This window comes from Calidris pugnax, unplaced genomic scaffold, assembly GCF_001431845.1.
Source record: "Calidris pugnax isolate Ruff unplaced genomic scaffold, ASM143184v1 scaffold24, whole genome shotgun sequence".
NCBI lineage: Eukaryota > Metazoa > Chordata > Aves > Charadriiformes > Scolopacidae > Calidris > Calidris pugnax.
Window position 1 is genome coordinate 29131811 of NW_015090922.1, and position 15456 is coordinate 29147266.

Sequence of the window (15456 nt, forward strand, 5' to 3'; positions counted from 1 at the left end):
GGGCTGCGGGCGGGGGGGGGGTCTCTGAGGGCGCGGGGCTGCGGGCGGAGGGGTCTCTGAGGGCGGGGTGGGCAGGCGCCGGCTGGGAGCGGGAGGGAATGGGGCTCGGGAAGAGTTCTGGCAACTCCTTCGGCCCTGGCCGCCGTGCCCGGCCGCCGGTGAGCGTTGCCGGTGGTAGGAGGTGAGGTGATGCCTCAGAGGGACCTCCGGCGCGGCCCAGGACAGGTGGCCGTGTCCCGAAGGGCTCCTCTGGGACAGAAGATGGCCACGGGCCTGGGACGCTTCCACCTGTCCGGCAGGTGCTGAGGGAGGGGAAGAGGGACATGGCCGTGGCCGGGCGGTGCAGGACGGCTTCGGGGACAGCCTTCAGGGTGTGGGTCCCTGCACGCTGTAGCCCTTCGGGCAGGGTGAGCTGTGCGGGGCAGGGAGCTGAGCACCTGGACCTTCTCCAGTACCTGCCACCACCTCCACGGAGGCAGCCTCAGGGGTGAGGGGCTGGATGGAGGCATCCTGCAGGGCTGGTCCGGGTGGTCTGACAGCAGTAACAGCCTTTCATCTACGGGCACGGGACAGGACAGGGGAGGAGGTGTGTGTCCCAGCAGGTCTGTGTGCACGGGAGAAGGGGTGGGTGTCAAAAAGGAAAAAAAATCTCCATACTTCATTGTTTCTCCACCTTCTTGGATTCTTTCCTGGTACCAATTTACAGGGAAAGGCTGTGGGGTTTCCTGTGCTGTGAAATTGTCATCCTCTGCATCAAGAGATGTTTCTCCTGCTGCCCGGCAGTGACAGGCTATCAGGTTTAACTCCCAAGTGGCATTTAGAATGCACATCTGGTTTTTTCCACCACACCTGTGACGTGCTGTCTGAACCTTGTCCCTTCTTCAGAGAACTGTTGTGATGCCCAGGCCTTGACAATAAATACCTCAAAAGCACAGAGTACTTTCCCAGAGAAAATAGTGGGAATGTATTTCTAGCACTGATGATCTCTGGAATAATGTACATTTAAAAAAAAAAACAACCTGAAACATCTTTTTGAACATTGGTTTCCCAAAATTTATTTAGCTCTTTTTTTTTTTTTTTAAATTGTATTCCTGGAAAACTTGGAATGACAACAGAGCGCTTTACCCTCACCCTGTTGTTTATTCCTCCCATTTAATTGTTGTGCATTCTTAATCAAAGTGTCCTGTTTTTAGCGCTGGCGATGTTGAGAGTCTGTGTAGTAGCCATTGTTTTGAATTCAGATGAGGAATGCTAGATCAGAAGAAAATAGAATCCAAAAGGGGAAAAAACCAAAATGTTTTGCAGAGACCACCTTAAGCCAAAAAAAAAAAAAAAAAGAGAGGGAAACAAAAAGGGGCAAGACAAGGATAAACAAAAATAAGTCTATGAAATGCTATTGAAGAACATGAGTTGTAGTGATTCTTTTCAGTGGTTTACCAAAAAATACTGTCTGTGCTCTTTGGACAGGTGTTTTTCCCTAGGGCTTTTTGTTGTTAACTAGATTTTTATATGAATGTGATAGACTGCTATGAACACCAGTGATGAATAAATATGTGTCACCTTTTTTTCCTGAAACAAAAAATCCTAAACCAACCAAACAAAAATAGTATTTACACATGTTTTTCCAATTTAAGTCTTTTTTGATAGTGGAAGGTTTTTGATAGCAGGTGAGGGCCAGGTCATTTCAGTTTTGGTTTTGATTTTTATTTTGTTTTGGTTTGGTTTGTTTGTGTTTGGTTTTTTGTTTTTGTTTTTTTTTTTTTCAAAAAACCCAAAGCTGACAGTGCTTTAAAGCTACGGCAGTCTTTTCTGTTCCCAACACTGCAGGTAAAAAGTACAGGAATGCAGTGGTTGACTCCACATCAGTTGGCTTTTGTAGGGAAGTTGTTGTCCTCCTGTTGGTCCAACACAAGACAATGTGAATGACCGGCATGCTTACTGTGCTCCAGGGTTACACCGCATCTTTCCTTGCAGAAAGTTCTGTGCTGCTCTGCTGCTCCTTGATTATCTTGGTGGCTCTCAGCAGCGGTATCTTAATTCGTAGTGTGTGGTTAGTAACTGAGGATAAGGGTGGTCTCAGCCCAAAAGAAGTCAGTCCTCTGATGAGGAGGAGCTGCTCCTTGGGGAATCGCAGGAGGAAGTAATTTGCTTTTTGTTAAGCAGTTTCTTATGCTCGCATTTTCTTTTTGCTGTATTTCCTCTTTTTTTCCAAAATTCAGCACCACCTCAAAAATGCACACTCTCCATAAAGCTGGTTTGGGGGTTTTTTTGTTGTGTTTGTTTTGGGCTGTGTTTCCCTGTTTTCCCCATCACTTTGCTGAAGTTGGTGTCTGACAGTACAATGTGCAGTCTCTGAAGGTGCATCTAATGGTAAAGACCCTGCTGTTTCTGTTAATTTTATCAAGGTCTTGGCAGATTGGTGTTTTCACACTTGTAATAGAGGCAAGCTGTGTTCTGGGCAGACTTTTATCTATTCTTTTTGGAAGTCCATCCACTTTACATGAATCAATATTTCTCTCTGCTCTTAATATGTTCAAGACTGTCTGTACACTTCAGGGGGAAAAATTAGAAGCAAACTGATGCAGAAGCTGGCTAGTTGGTTTGAATATTTAAACAGTGATTCAAATGCCAGGGCATCAGCAGTGGACTTTCTCCTTCCTCTAAGGAAACAAGCCAATTATTTATTATATTTTTTTTTTAACCTGGTTATTACTGGTAGCAAAGCTATTCCTACTCAGAAGAGTTCTTTACACGGTATGTTGGTAAAAGTCTGCCTGTTTTTACTTGTCCTGCAACTCCAGGTATTGCCTATGAAGTTATAATGATGCTTTGGGCTTGGTTTTTTGGTGGGTTTTTTTTTTTTTTTTTTTTTTTTTTAATAAAGATTTCGTAGTCTGCTTACTTCTAGAACTGTTACAAGATCTGGGTGAGAGTAGAATACGAAGGAAGAGTTTATTCATGCTTTTTTTGACAGCTCTGCAATGTATTTCAGAAGGCTTGGTGATCTGATCCATTTCAGTCCAGCTCAGCTCAAATATAAAAAACCATCACAGTGGGACAATTTCTGCAAAGACGGTATCGTAGAAGAGTGTCTCTCGGCTGTTGTGCTTAAGGCAAGTGTATGATAGATCTGCTTGGGAGAAATCCTGTTTATAGCCTTAGTAGACTTAAAAAAAGGAATATGTTTCCAGTTGGAGAATTAACCAACAGGCATTTGGGTCATGAGACTCGCACATTTGCAATTTGCGTGATGTGGAAAGATGCCTCTCTTCGGAGTTGCTATTAGAGAGACCGGGTCCTGCTGCTCCTCTCCCTGCACTTCTTAAGCCTCCTGACAGTTACACTGGCCAGGAAGGAAGCCTCACTTTCCCTTGTTTTAAAGACCTTGCTCCCTCTGTCCTTTGCCTCTCCTGTCTCCCATAGATGGAAGCGATGAACAGTCGTCAGTGAAGATTGCACTCCTTGGTAGAAATGCACAGGGTGAGCACTGGAGCTCCAAACTGAAGTATCTTCTGTTGCTGGCCTTCACGCTGAGATACCACACTGTGGTGGCTTCTTTAACGGCACTCCTGGCTCTGTATATGTATGCCCATGAATATGTTTTCTGTAAGGATCCATCTGGAAAGAGAGGTGTCCGTGTGTTTGAGGCATCTTGCTGTTACTGAATGGCTTTTCAAGCAATTCGCTTCCCTTAATCTTTGCAAGATCTCATGTGACGCTGTCTTGGTCATCCAGCTGAGAAAACACAGCTTTGCACTTCTGAGCAGGCTTCCTTTGCAGCTGCTTTATGCGTGGTGTAATGGACACTGAGGCTGGCTGACGCCTTGTCCCATGTTTTGCTGGCTCTTTCTTAATGCTTCTCCATTTATCTAGGCCAGTTGATACCTTCAGTTGCTACTTATTCGTAAACTTTAATTAATGTGCTTGATTATGAAGTATAAGGAAGCCCTATGAGCGATTGGTAATCAAGAAACAAGTCCATTAATAGATTATGCAGAAGTAAACAAATTCATTGTAATGAGAAGCTTCGTGTTGGTAGTCAGACGTGATAAGGTACAGGCTACTGCTTTTACCTATCAGTGAAAAGGCAGGATCAGTCTATCCATTGCTCTTCCCATGTTGGCAGGAGAATGCTTGTCCCCCTGGGAAAAACACATGCTGGAAAGGATGCACATTTGTGTGTAGAAAAATTCAAAGGCACTTTCCATCACTTGGAAGTGATGGAAAAACACAGTCCCCTGTGAGGTCCTAATTTGTCCCTTTTTGCCTGGAGCATGTAATACTCATTGCCTGTTTCTCTCAAAAGACTCCTAAATTCAGTTTTGGTTTCAGGGAAAGATTAAGCCCAGGTGATTCATGCTGGGCTGTCCTCACAGGGAGCAAACTGCTGAGGAGCTTTTTTCATCCCATGGGAGAGCTGGATGGAAGCACGGCACCCACCTTGTGTGGTTCTGCCACCCCTGCTCTGCCACTGCGTTTCCATGCGCTGTTGGAGCCATCTCCTTTGGTGCTCTGTCCTTAGCTACCTCTCCCTGAGGACCAGTTTGCAGCAGGGAGGTCTGATGTGTGCCCAGAAACGTGTGTTGCTTTCACTTGACTACAGGAGAGTGCTGCATCATCCTTGGGTATGAGAGTTGTCCTCCATCTTTGAGCATAAAGACTAGGGCAGCTCTAGACAGAGCTTAGGAATGGGTGTCCTCAGGAATTTTCGGAGAGCCCTCCTCCCTCAGCACAGTGGCCACGTTGTGGGAGGTGCAGAGCAGAAGAGTTACTAACTCAAGAGTGCGTTTTGTGTTCTAGCGCTCACTCCTGCTGTGTGACTTGAGGTAGGAAAACTTTGCAACATGAAGGTGGAGTGTGTCTAGTCCTGTGATGAAGGCGAATAAGAAGGCATTTTCTTCTTGGTTGTTAAAGCTTGGTGTCATCAGGGAGTGCTGCTTGTACAGGAAGGAAAGAAAAAGGACGTTGGTGGGCATTTAAGACCAGTGCCCCATCTGTCCCAAAAGGTGTGCAGGGTGATGACTAAGTCTGGTAGGGCTTCATGGCCCTGGAGTCTTTAGAGGCATTTCCCATTGTACCTTTTGGTACCAAAGGAAAAATGGGATCCACATCCCATCCCAGCAAGAGGACTGGAGTCAGATCTAAGGGGTGTTGCTAGCTGATGCAGAAGGCCCACTGGGGTTGCATCTGCCACACCTGTGGACTGAAAGCCAGTTGTCTTTGCTGCCAACATGGCACCTGTCCTGTGTCCAAGCCGCATGGGTTCTGGGACCCAGTCCTTCAGAGCTCCCACTGGCTCTGCATAGGGGCTTCCTACGAAGCGGTGCTCAATGCTTGAAGGCAGGTGTGTATTCTACCTCAAAAGCAGCATGTGGACACCAAATTCAGTACCTTACCTCCTTGTGGCATCCTTGTCCTTGGAAGTGCCGTGCCAGTCCTGGAGTGATGCTGAGGCAGGTTCTTTTGACAAATCAATGTACTCCTGGGAAGTCACTGCAGGACATGACCTGGTTGTCCTGACTGTTGGTCGCAGGTGGCACTTTTCACACCTGCTGCATCTATAACATAAAACTGTCTACCTTCAATCCTGTTTTCGACCCTGACAAACAACTTTCCCCCCTCTCCTGATGCATCTTTCCAGAGAAATTTTCATTTTCTCACAGGGTAGTCAAAGGAGGTAGGTGGGGTCTTAGAGTTGCTGGGAAAGGCTAATATATGCCATCATTGCATCTTTTACTTGCTCAGGCTCTTCATTACTCTGTTTTGCAGACAGTACTGGTGCTCTACAGTATGCCTCTGAGGGGACAAAATACCTCTAGGTGAGGGGGGTTCTCAGTTTTAAGGTCATGTTTCATCAGCACAAGGCAGCCCAAGTGTGGGGTGTTGCCAAAAGCAGGTTTGTTTCCAAGTGGTTGTCTGTCTGTCTTGCTGCAGGGCTGCCTTGATTAAAGCTGCTTAAGCTGATTGTGAAACTGCAGCCTAAGAGTCTAGTTGTCTTAGGAGCCTAAGACGTTAATAAGAGTCTTAACATTTCTGGACAGTTTTTGATGGGACTCCGTAGGGCTGCTCTGCTAAGGTTTCATCAGGAAGATGCTCAATGCTCGTTTTCTGTCAGCTGAGGCAAAACCAGCTTTTCCAAGATGTTTTACTGTAACGAAATTTACAAAGCGTGTTTCCAGGTGTTTTTGAGAGAACCACAGAATTAGCTGTGGTTTGTGTTTTTCGTTTTTTTTTTCCTTGATAGAGGAGGACTTCGTTCTCCTTTGCTGCTTTGAGGTGGTAGGTGACTGCTCGTTCATCTATTTGCTTTAAGCCCGTGAGATGAGGTTGTGGCAGTACCTAGAGGCTGAAATCAGCATCAGGACCCAATTCGCAGTCCCATAGGCTGATGTGTAAAATACAGTGGTGCTCATAAGGCTACTCGAACCCATACGCTGTTTGGGTGAGAGCTGCTTCCAGACAAGCTGGCCATGACACAGCCCTAAATTCAGCGGTGGTGAGCCATCCTTACGCCGTTGTGTACATGGTGCTGCTATCCGAAGCCAACAGTCTCCTTCCTCCACATCCTCCTCCTCCCTTGGAAGGCTCTGCTGCGCTTACCCCTCTCCTGGGGCAAACTTTGGTCATTCCTGCTTTTGCTGAGCAAATGCTGAGGCTCTGCTCCGGTGCTGGGAGGCAGCTGGAGGGGCAATGGAGAGAGGAGGGGAAGATGAGGGGCTTTTCTTAATGAGTTTTTAGGGCCACGTGGGAGCTGTTTAATCAGAGGAGTCTTGAAATTAATGACAGGCATGTTTTCCCAAAGCTCCACTGCGCGTGTGTTTAGGTAAAATAAACAGTGCTACATAAGCTGTGCCATCACTCCAGGCACTAATAAGCCTCCTGACTGATACCAGAAGAATACAAATAAATAGTGTCTTTGACTGTTTCATTGATAGACCGCCAGGCCTTTGACCAAGCAATTACATCTCAAAATGCACTTCTCTGGGAGATAAAACATGAAGCGATGTAGTTAAAAAAAACAACAAAACAAAACACCAAAAATCCCAAACAACAAAACCAACCAACCTGTAGGGTATCCCAGAGGCTGATGATTGACTTCAGCTTTTATTAATTCATCTGCAGTGCATTTGCTGGAGCTTTTAGGGTTTAATTGAGGTTAAGAGGTTGGAATCTGTGGTAAACAAAAGAATGGCATATGGGCAGTCTGAAATTGTGTATGTTTGAGTAAGAGTATTCCTTCTGGCCACTTGTTTTCATTGGGCAGTTACTCATGGCTCACAACTTTTTTTTTTTTCCTTAAAAAAGAAAAAGGTGTAAACATGCAATGCTAGCAAGTTAATGATTCATTATGTTTTATCACATCCTAACATACCTCTAAAGAAGAGAAGGCTGAGCTGGGCTTGTGTTTGACCTCCCCCTTCAGATTAAGGACGTTGCTTCTTTAACCTCTTACCTGCTGTGGCAGGATCGACAAGCTCATTTGTTTTAAAATGTAAAATGAAAAACACCTTCTCCCTATCCTTTCTCACTTCCTTGCTCTCAGGGTTGATTTCTTAAAGTTTCTTAAATTTTCTCACAGTTATTTTCTTGAAAATTCAAATGGACAAAGCTGGTGTGAGACCAGAGGAAAAGCTTCCCAGAAGCTTTGTTTTATAAAGGCTATGGGGAAGTGGGATTCAATTTCTTCAGCTATCTACAAAAAACTGTGTGAACATGTTTTTATGGTCACTTCTTTGTCCTATTTTCAGTTCTGTCATGAGCCACGTGAATGTCTTCACTGAATGTGATCTCCCCATGCAAGTGGGAATGTGTACCCGAGAGTGCAGCAGTTTGACAATTAAGACAAACCTCCTTATGTTGCAAAGCATGAGCTCATGCTCCAAGGTCTTTATGCTGTTGATAAAGTTTATGACACATATGACATCAGCTGGCAATAATAGTGACCTGTTGCCCTCGAGTCATTCTGTAGACATACGTAATTTATATACAGCTCTTAGGAGTGTATAGCCTGGAGCCTAAGAGAGCTCATCAGTATAATTATATCAATAAGAGAGGATAAATCAGATTTTTTTTCTCCTAATATTTCATTTACTAGAAACTTTCACCTGTCCCAGGAAGTCAAATGTGCCTTTCCTGCTTGCTTATTATTTAGAGCAATCTTCTTTTTAAAACTCCTAGTTCTTGTTTAATGAAATTCTGATTGTAATAACACGTTTTAATAAGCACCTTTTTTCATTAATACAATAAATGCAATTTTTTGTAGTTCGATCTCATAAGAGACGCTCAACATAAAGAACTTGTATCATAAAATGTTTTATTATGAAATAATAAAGGCTCAGGGAAGGAGGTGCATGGAGCAGCTTTTGTACTTGCAAAAGGACACTTACAGATGTTTTTCTCTTACTTGATTTTTAAAAACCCAAATACAATGTTTGAGCATGGATTGAAGGGAGAGAGATAAATCCAAGTTTTTTTTTCTGTACTGTACTATGTTTTCCCATGATGGTTTGCTTTTCCCATCTCTCAGTAATATCTTGATTCCACCGTATTTTTCCCCTGAAACAGGACAAACATGATTTTAAATACCAAGTGCTTTCAAAGCTCGCATGCAATGCACACGTGCACGAATACATATATGCATGTATGTCATGTGTCAGCATAACATGACCTGCTTCCTCGCTGCTTATGATCCCTTGTCCTTGAATCTATTTTGGAAGGTGAAGGCAAATCCCATGCATCCCTTCACAGCTTGTCCCCACGGGCGGGCTGTGTGTTTAGCTGCCCTTGCTGGGGTATGTGCCCATCCCTGGGATGTGCGGTCTTTGTGGGCTGGTTGCTGCCCTGTTGCTGCCCCGTGGATGGGTGTTGGGGTGTTGATGGCCAAAGGGAGTCGTGTGTGGATGGAGCATACCCCATAACCAGCTGGTATCCTGCTGGTTCAGGTCTCTGCTGATGTTCATCCCTAACCTACTCTGGGGGAGCCTCTCCCCTTCCTCCTGGGTTCCTTAGGTGCCCTGGGATGCTTCCTTGCCTGGGAGAGTGTCGGAGGAGAGGGCTGTAAATAAAATGTCACAGATTGCTGAGCAAACTCTGTCTAACCTATGACATGAAGATGATGTTGGCTACTGTGCTTTTGGGAGCAAATTGAATTTCTGTCTCTTATTTCTGTTGTTATCGTAACTTTAGCTCTAAGATGCTTGAGCAGCTTGGGCTCAGCCCTTGGGAGGAGGCTGGCGGTGCTTGTCTTGCAAAAAGTACAAAACAGCAGCTCAGCTTTATGAGTTTATGTATTTCCACCTCCTCCTTTGAGTTGAGGTGTAGGGGATTTGAGTTCAGCAGTTTCCCAGGGGCTAGGAGTGGAGGTGGGGGGAAGACAGCTCGGAAGACATCTGCCCCCTGATGGCTCATAGAAACCCCTGTTTTGGGCAGGAGGGAGGTACCCAGTTGGAGGACGGGGTGCTCTCCCCTTCCTTGTGGGCAGTTTCAGGAAGCAGCCCGTGGTGTCATCTGTCTTATCGCTTAACGTGCGTCTCGAAACCTTGAGTCTATTCCAAGGGGACGCGATTGCTTTATGGCATTCTCTGGGGAGTCACGGGCTATTTAAAGGTTGACTCTGCCTGGTTTGTGCCGCGATGCTGGTGGAAACGTTGACCGTGGCGCTGTAAAACAGAGGAGGGTGTGGTGTTTGTTGTTTTTTAATTTATTTTTTTTTTAACCATCCCACCAAACACGTGGTTTGGCTGCTCCCAGCGCCGGCAGGAGCGTGGCACTGATGCTCTCTCTCACCTTCTCGGCAGGTGCGTGGGATGAAGGGAGCCTGACGCCCGCCCGGAGAGGAGACCCCCGGTCCCCCACGAAGTTGCCCACCATGAGCCGGACGCTGCTGACGGGCAGGATGCAGCCGGAGAGCCGGAACGTCTGCGTCTTCCTGCCCACCCGGGAGCAGCTCAGCCTGGCCGTCGGGGTGAGTGGCCGGGAGGGGGACACGGCAGGTCCGCAGTGCTGGGCTGGCTCTTGCTGCCCTTCAGTTCTGTTAGCTCCCTTTGTTCTCCCAAAAGCCGGGTGCCGGTCTGCTGACCGAAAGGCTATTAGCCAGCTTAGGGTAATTGGTGCTCCATTTTCTAATTGGGGAGCTTCCACTCATTTGCAGAGTTCCTTAGAAGTCTTGGTTGTGTTTTTTTTCGATAGGGGGTCCCCTCTGCTCTTTTTCTGTTGTTATTTCTTTTTTTTTTTTTTTTATTCTCTATGAGTGTTTTGGGCTTTTTTTGGCCACTGATAATAATTAGCAATTTTTAAAACAACTGAACCTGAAATGCATTGATGACTTGGCAAGCATGCTCGACACATGACACATGTTTGCTCTGGTGTTTTAGCTATTTCTGGGTTTGATAACCTGCAGATCTCTTCAAAGACTATCAAAGGCAGAGTAAACAACCATGGAGGTGTTTTTTTTTTTTCCTCCCTCCTTCGAGTACCTGTACACAAAAAAACCCTAGAGGTAAGTCTCTTCATTCCTTTGATCGCCCCTTCAGATGCCCCAGTGTGTGTGCAGGAGTGGTGGCACAGCCAGGTCAGCTGGCAGCCCAGCGTGGCACAGTGGCCACCACGGCACGGTGCCCCTTTGTGCAACGCCAGCTGCTCCTTGAACTTGTGAAAAACCCAGCTGACAGAGGCACTTCAGGTTGAGGTGACAAGGTAGCCTCGAGAGAAGTGCTCTCTTGGGAGCGTGTGTGCTCATGTGTGGGCTGGGGAGGTTTGCCTTTGTTTTGGGAGGGTTTGCTTCCCCCCGTTTCCCCCCTGCCCTTTGCCTCTGGGATGGGGAGGGGGAGAAGACAGTTGAAGTGGACTGTTATTTTAAGCACTTGATTGAAATGGTGGCTTTTGAAACTATGCGTGCTAATCTTCAAAATCCATGTTGGAATTTTCCTACCTGCTGCGCTGAAGTGTGGCATCGTTAACTGAAACAGCCGCGAGGGCTGGACAGAACAAGGCTTTTTACAGCAAAATCTGGGTTGCTCTGCTGCTAGATTACTGGTTCAAACCCAGCCCATCTACCACCCCAGAAGGCTTTTGCAATCTGCTGGCTTCTGTGCGAGCCACAAAATGGGGATTTAATTAAGATCTTGGTGGCAGGTGTGCGGACCGGGGTAATGGTCTGTTGTGGCTGACACTAAATCTTACCTTCTTAAAGCATTTATCAGGGAGGCTAAAGATCCGAGAGACTGTGCAGGAAGGCAGCGTGTTGGCAGGGCTGGTGCTGTCACGGCTCCTCCACGGCTGTGCCCGAGCCCAGGCTGGGCACACGGCTGTTCCTCCACCGCTGGGTCACACTCTGCTGCATTATGTTTAGGCAGCCTTTAGACAATACAGTAAATCCTGGGTACATGCGGTTTGTCATAAAATCATAGAATCGTTTGGAAAAGACCCTTAAGATCATCCAGTCCAGCAATAAACCTAACGCTGCCAAGTCCACGACTAAACCATGTCTAAACCAAGTGCCACATTGACACATCTTTTAAATACCTCCAGGGTATTTAATGAGCGTAAGAAATGATCTTTCACATTGGCCACTAGTAAGGATGGAAGGAAGGTGCCATCTTGTGTTCTGTTGCCCCCCTGGTTCCTCCCTGCTGTCCCTCCAAAGAGCCAGGGTACCTGTGGAGGGGTCCCTGCCACAGCCCCCCTCAGCAGCCCTTTTAAAGACACTTTCCCTCCTTGCTTCTGCTGCCCGTTGCTTTGGTGGCTGCAGAGTTGGGAAGATACGTACGTGGAGATGCCTGCATGTGAAAGGCAATAGCTGCCCAGGCCAAAACATGAGACCTCAACGCACAGTTGTGTCCTAATTGCATAGAGAGTGAAACATGACCTGTTACAGCTGGGCAAGTCACCAAAACCAGCTTTTTATTTGGCTCCTGTCTTTACCACAACACCCCTTCAAAACAACAACAAAATTAAGATTTCACAGCTGGAGAGGTCTTTTTGTTTTTTTTAAAGGAACATCAAGGTGATCTTCTAGTGATGTTGGTAGAACCCAAATTTAATTAGCACAACCACAGATGATACTTTGTGCATTTATTAGAATAATAATGCCACTACTTAAGATTTCCAAAGCCTTTTAACCTCTTCAGTGTGGAATGCAAATACTAAACAAGCTTGCAGCTCAGTGAGGTAGGTAGGAATGGTTATCCTTCCAGCAGAATAAATTATAGATCCTTCCCGTGATAAGCACAGTGTTTATGCAGGTAATTCCTTTCTCCCCCTTCCCATATAAATTCCACCCTTCCAGATAAGACTTTATCTATATGTGTTTTATGTGGTCACATGTAGATTGAAGCGTACTCTTTAAAATGGGTTTGTCTTATGCCCTTCACAGATAGTGCTGTTGAAGAGAGAAGAGCAGGAGTCATTTTAAAGTTTCTTCCCCCATAATGGAGCATCTCTTAATTAACATTAGTGCCCACCTTTCTGGATGTCTAGATGAACGTGAGGGGATGGTGAGGAGGAAAACTGCCTTCCTGTGACCCAGTGTGAACATGAGGAGAAGCAGAGCAGTGAGGAGGTGGACTAGAGGGTGCTGGAGCTCACCAGCCACCCCAAGGACAGTGAGGTGAAGTGGGAGGTTTCTGCTGGGGAGAACGGACATCAGAGCACAGAGCAAAGCATCTGCCTTGTTCCAGGCAGCCTCAGTGGGGAGATGGAGTGTGAGCACTGGGGAGCTTAAGTGGGCTGTGAGTGAGAATGGTGCAACTAAAAATTGTATCATTTGCACCAAAGATCTTGGAGTGGTATCCAGTTTGTTCCGTTTTGTTTCTCTGCCAGCATTGTGGCTTATCTCCCTGATAGCTTTGCTCAATATCAGGTAGGTTGACTAGGTATCTGAAAACTTTCTGGGGTGATGGCAGCAGAATGGAGGAGGGAGACCTATGCTAGCGAAGGGGCTGCCAGCGAGGGGAGCAGGGCAGGCGGCCACCCTACCTGTGTGTGGGTAGTTCAGAAGCAGCCACAGCAGATGTTGCTCCTTGCCCAGCTGCTGGAGAAAGGGTGGGAGTGTAAGGGGGAATTTTGGAAGGAGAAGAAGTCTGTTGAGGTTCTGCGTGTTGGTGAATGGCAAGCATAAGTCTGAAGCACTTGCTCTGTGAACAGGAGAGCTGATGTTTTGAAGCATACAGACCAAGTGAAATAGAGAGACGTAACCAATAGGTGTGAATATTTGCACACAGAATGACCCTGGAGTAGCAGTTAATTTCTGTAAATTTGCATCTGACTTCACTTTGGACAAAATTTCATGTGTGAAGAAGTCCTGAGCACGATCTGGGGCAAAGCTGAGCATCAGGGGAAGGAATGATTCATGGCATGTCTGGGATGGAGCTTGGCATTGGAAGCATATGCAAAGGGAGGAAAGGCCAAAGAGAAGCACATGGATGAAGAATGCAAGAGGAAATGTTGGTTGCTTTGAGCAGAGAAGGCAGGAGGAGGGAGCAGCAATCGCCAAGTGTAATCGGTATTGCATAGCCTTGAAAGGCTGGGAGTAAAACTTGATACAGAAGGGAAGTGCCAAATGGAGAATGGACAAGGTGGTAGCTCACATACCTGCTGTGCAAGAAATCCGATTAAATCACTGCTTTAGAGCTGAGTGTCACAAAACATTCAAGTGCTCAGTTCCCTAGAACTAAGTATCTTAAAGCAGGTTTTTCTTCCCTTAAGTGTGAAAGCATGCCACTTACAAAGTTCATCTAATTGTATATATAATTTTTACATTGTCTTGTGCTGCCAGTGACTCTTGTATGCACATCACCATTCTGGCTAGGGGTAGGCCACCTCTTCCTTAGTGAGTCCTTCCCAGATAGAAGAACATGCTCAGAGCTTGCTTGCTTGAGAAAGGAGGCAGATCTGCTCCCAACTTTCCCTTCCAACTGCATGTTCTCGGTGGCTGAGCGAATGCTGCATGGAGGTGTGAGGCTGTCAGGGTGCAGTCTCACATGGAGACCCATAATTTCACTGAATTTCACTGAATTCTAGAGTTGGAAGGGACCATAGAGATCATCTAGTCCAACTCCCCTGCTGAAGCAGGATTGCCTAGAGCTAGAGCATGTTACTCAGGACTGCATCCAGGCGGGTCTTGAAAATCTCCAAGGAAGGGGACTCCACAACCTCCCTGGGCAGCCTGTTCCAGGGTTCTGTCACCCTCACCGTGAAGAAGTTGAGGACCCAGTTGTGGATTCTGCATGGATTTGGGCCTTACAAGAACTGTGTGCTACCTCCTCCCCTCCGAAAGCATGTATATGCACACTCGTGTGTGTGTATTGCAGGTTTCAAAGCTCCTGATAAAGCAGTAGTGAGTGGCCTGCTAGTGACGCCTTGTCAAGTAGAAGAAAATGAGTATTTAAATGACCTCCAGTTTCCCATTGTCCGTGTCTACTGACATGGTACATCCTGGGGCAGGGAGGGGAGCGTTTGAGTTTGAGGAGCGTGGCACGCCTGCACTGAAAAGGTTTGAAGAATTATGGCGGCGATCAGTTTGATGGCAGTGATTAGTTTGTAGGAGAGCTCTGCAGTCGACTTCTGCCCCCCTCATCTTTGCTGCTGTGAAGGTAGCCCTGCACTGTCCCCCTCCTTGGGAAAGCTGCTCCTGCTGCTGCTCATCAGCATCGTCCAGCAGTGGCGTAATGAAATCCAGAGGTTCTGGCCCATTTCACGGCTGCAGCTGGCTGCACCCTGGCCCAAGCTGGGGTGGTCTGTGTTGGTGGTGGTCTGTTCTCCCCATCCCCTCTTGCTCAGAACTCCAGCCGCTCTGCCTCTGAGGGTTGGGTGTTTAGGGTTTTTTGTGGCTGTGGCTGGCTGACTGTGCTCCTGGGGTGGTTCAGTGGGGGTGAAATGAGGCTACAGGTGGGAGGACATTTAGTGGGGGAATTTTCGGATTATAATGCACATCCAGGTCTGTTTTTCCCAGTACAGTGCATTACTGGGGGGCAAGGGTACTGGAAAGTCCCAGTGTGGCGTGGACAGGGGCAAGAGCTTATAGGCTATTGGTGACGGCTTCCGAATGTGATGATATTAGTTGCTGTGTGACTAGAAGTCAGCAGGGGACAGCTTTTCTGTGTGGGGTACAGAACAACCTCATCTCCAACCCACGAGCTATTTCTGTTCAAACTGTGCAATCTTGGGTTTGTTTATGTACTTTTGTTTTTAGTTCTCCTGAATGAAAGTTTTCTTTGCTTTTTTCTCTTAACCTCTCAAAAATAAATAAATAAATCCTGCAAGTGAGTAGTATTTTCATTTCTGTGATTACAAACATGCTTCCTGTAACAGCACCTATAAATAGCCTGGTAGGTACTGCACAAAACTAGCACTCCAGCAGTGCTCCAAATTCTTACACGAAGATGCCAATAAATAGGAAACTTTTAATTCATGTCTTACTGAGCTGAGCCACTTTGCACGGTGAGGGGGAAGAATGAT

General features: G+C 46.6%; 1 protein-coding gene across 2 annotated transcripts in view; it reads left to right on the forward strand.

Moving 5' to 3' along the window:
- Positions 1–15456, forward strand: part of FRMD1 (FERM domain containing 1) — a 50485-nt gene that overhangs the window by 308 nt on the left and 34721 nt on the right. For both annotated transcript variants that reach the window (XM_014950405.1, XM_014950406.1), the window contains exon 2: positions 9798–9964. In XM_014950405.1, coding sequence (XP_014805891.1) covers positions 9869–9964 — 96 coding nt within the window. In that variant the 5' untranslated portion in view covers positions 9798–9868. The remainder of the gene's footprint in view (positions 1–9797; positions 9965–15456) is intronic.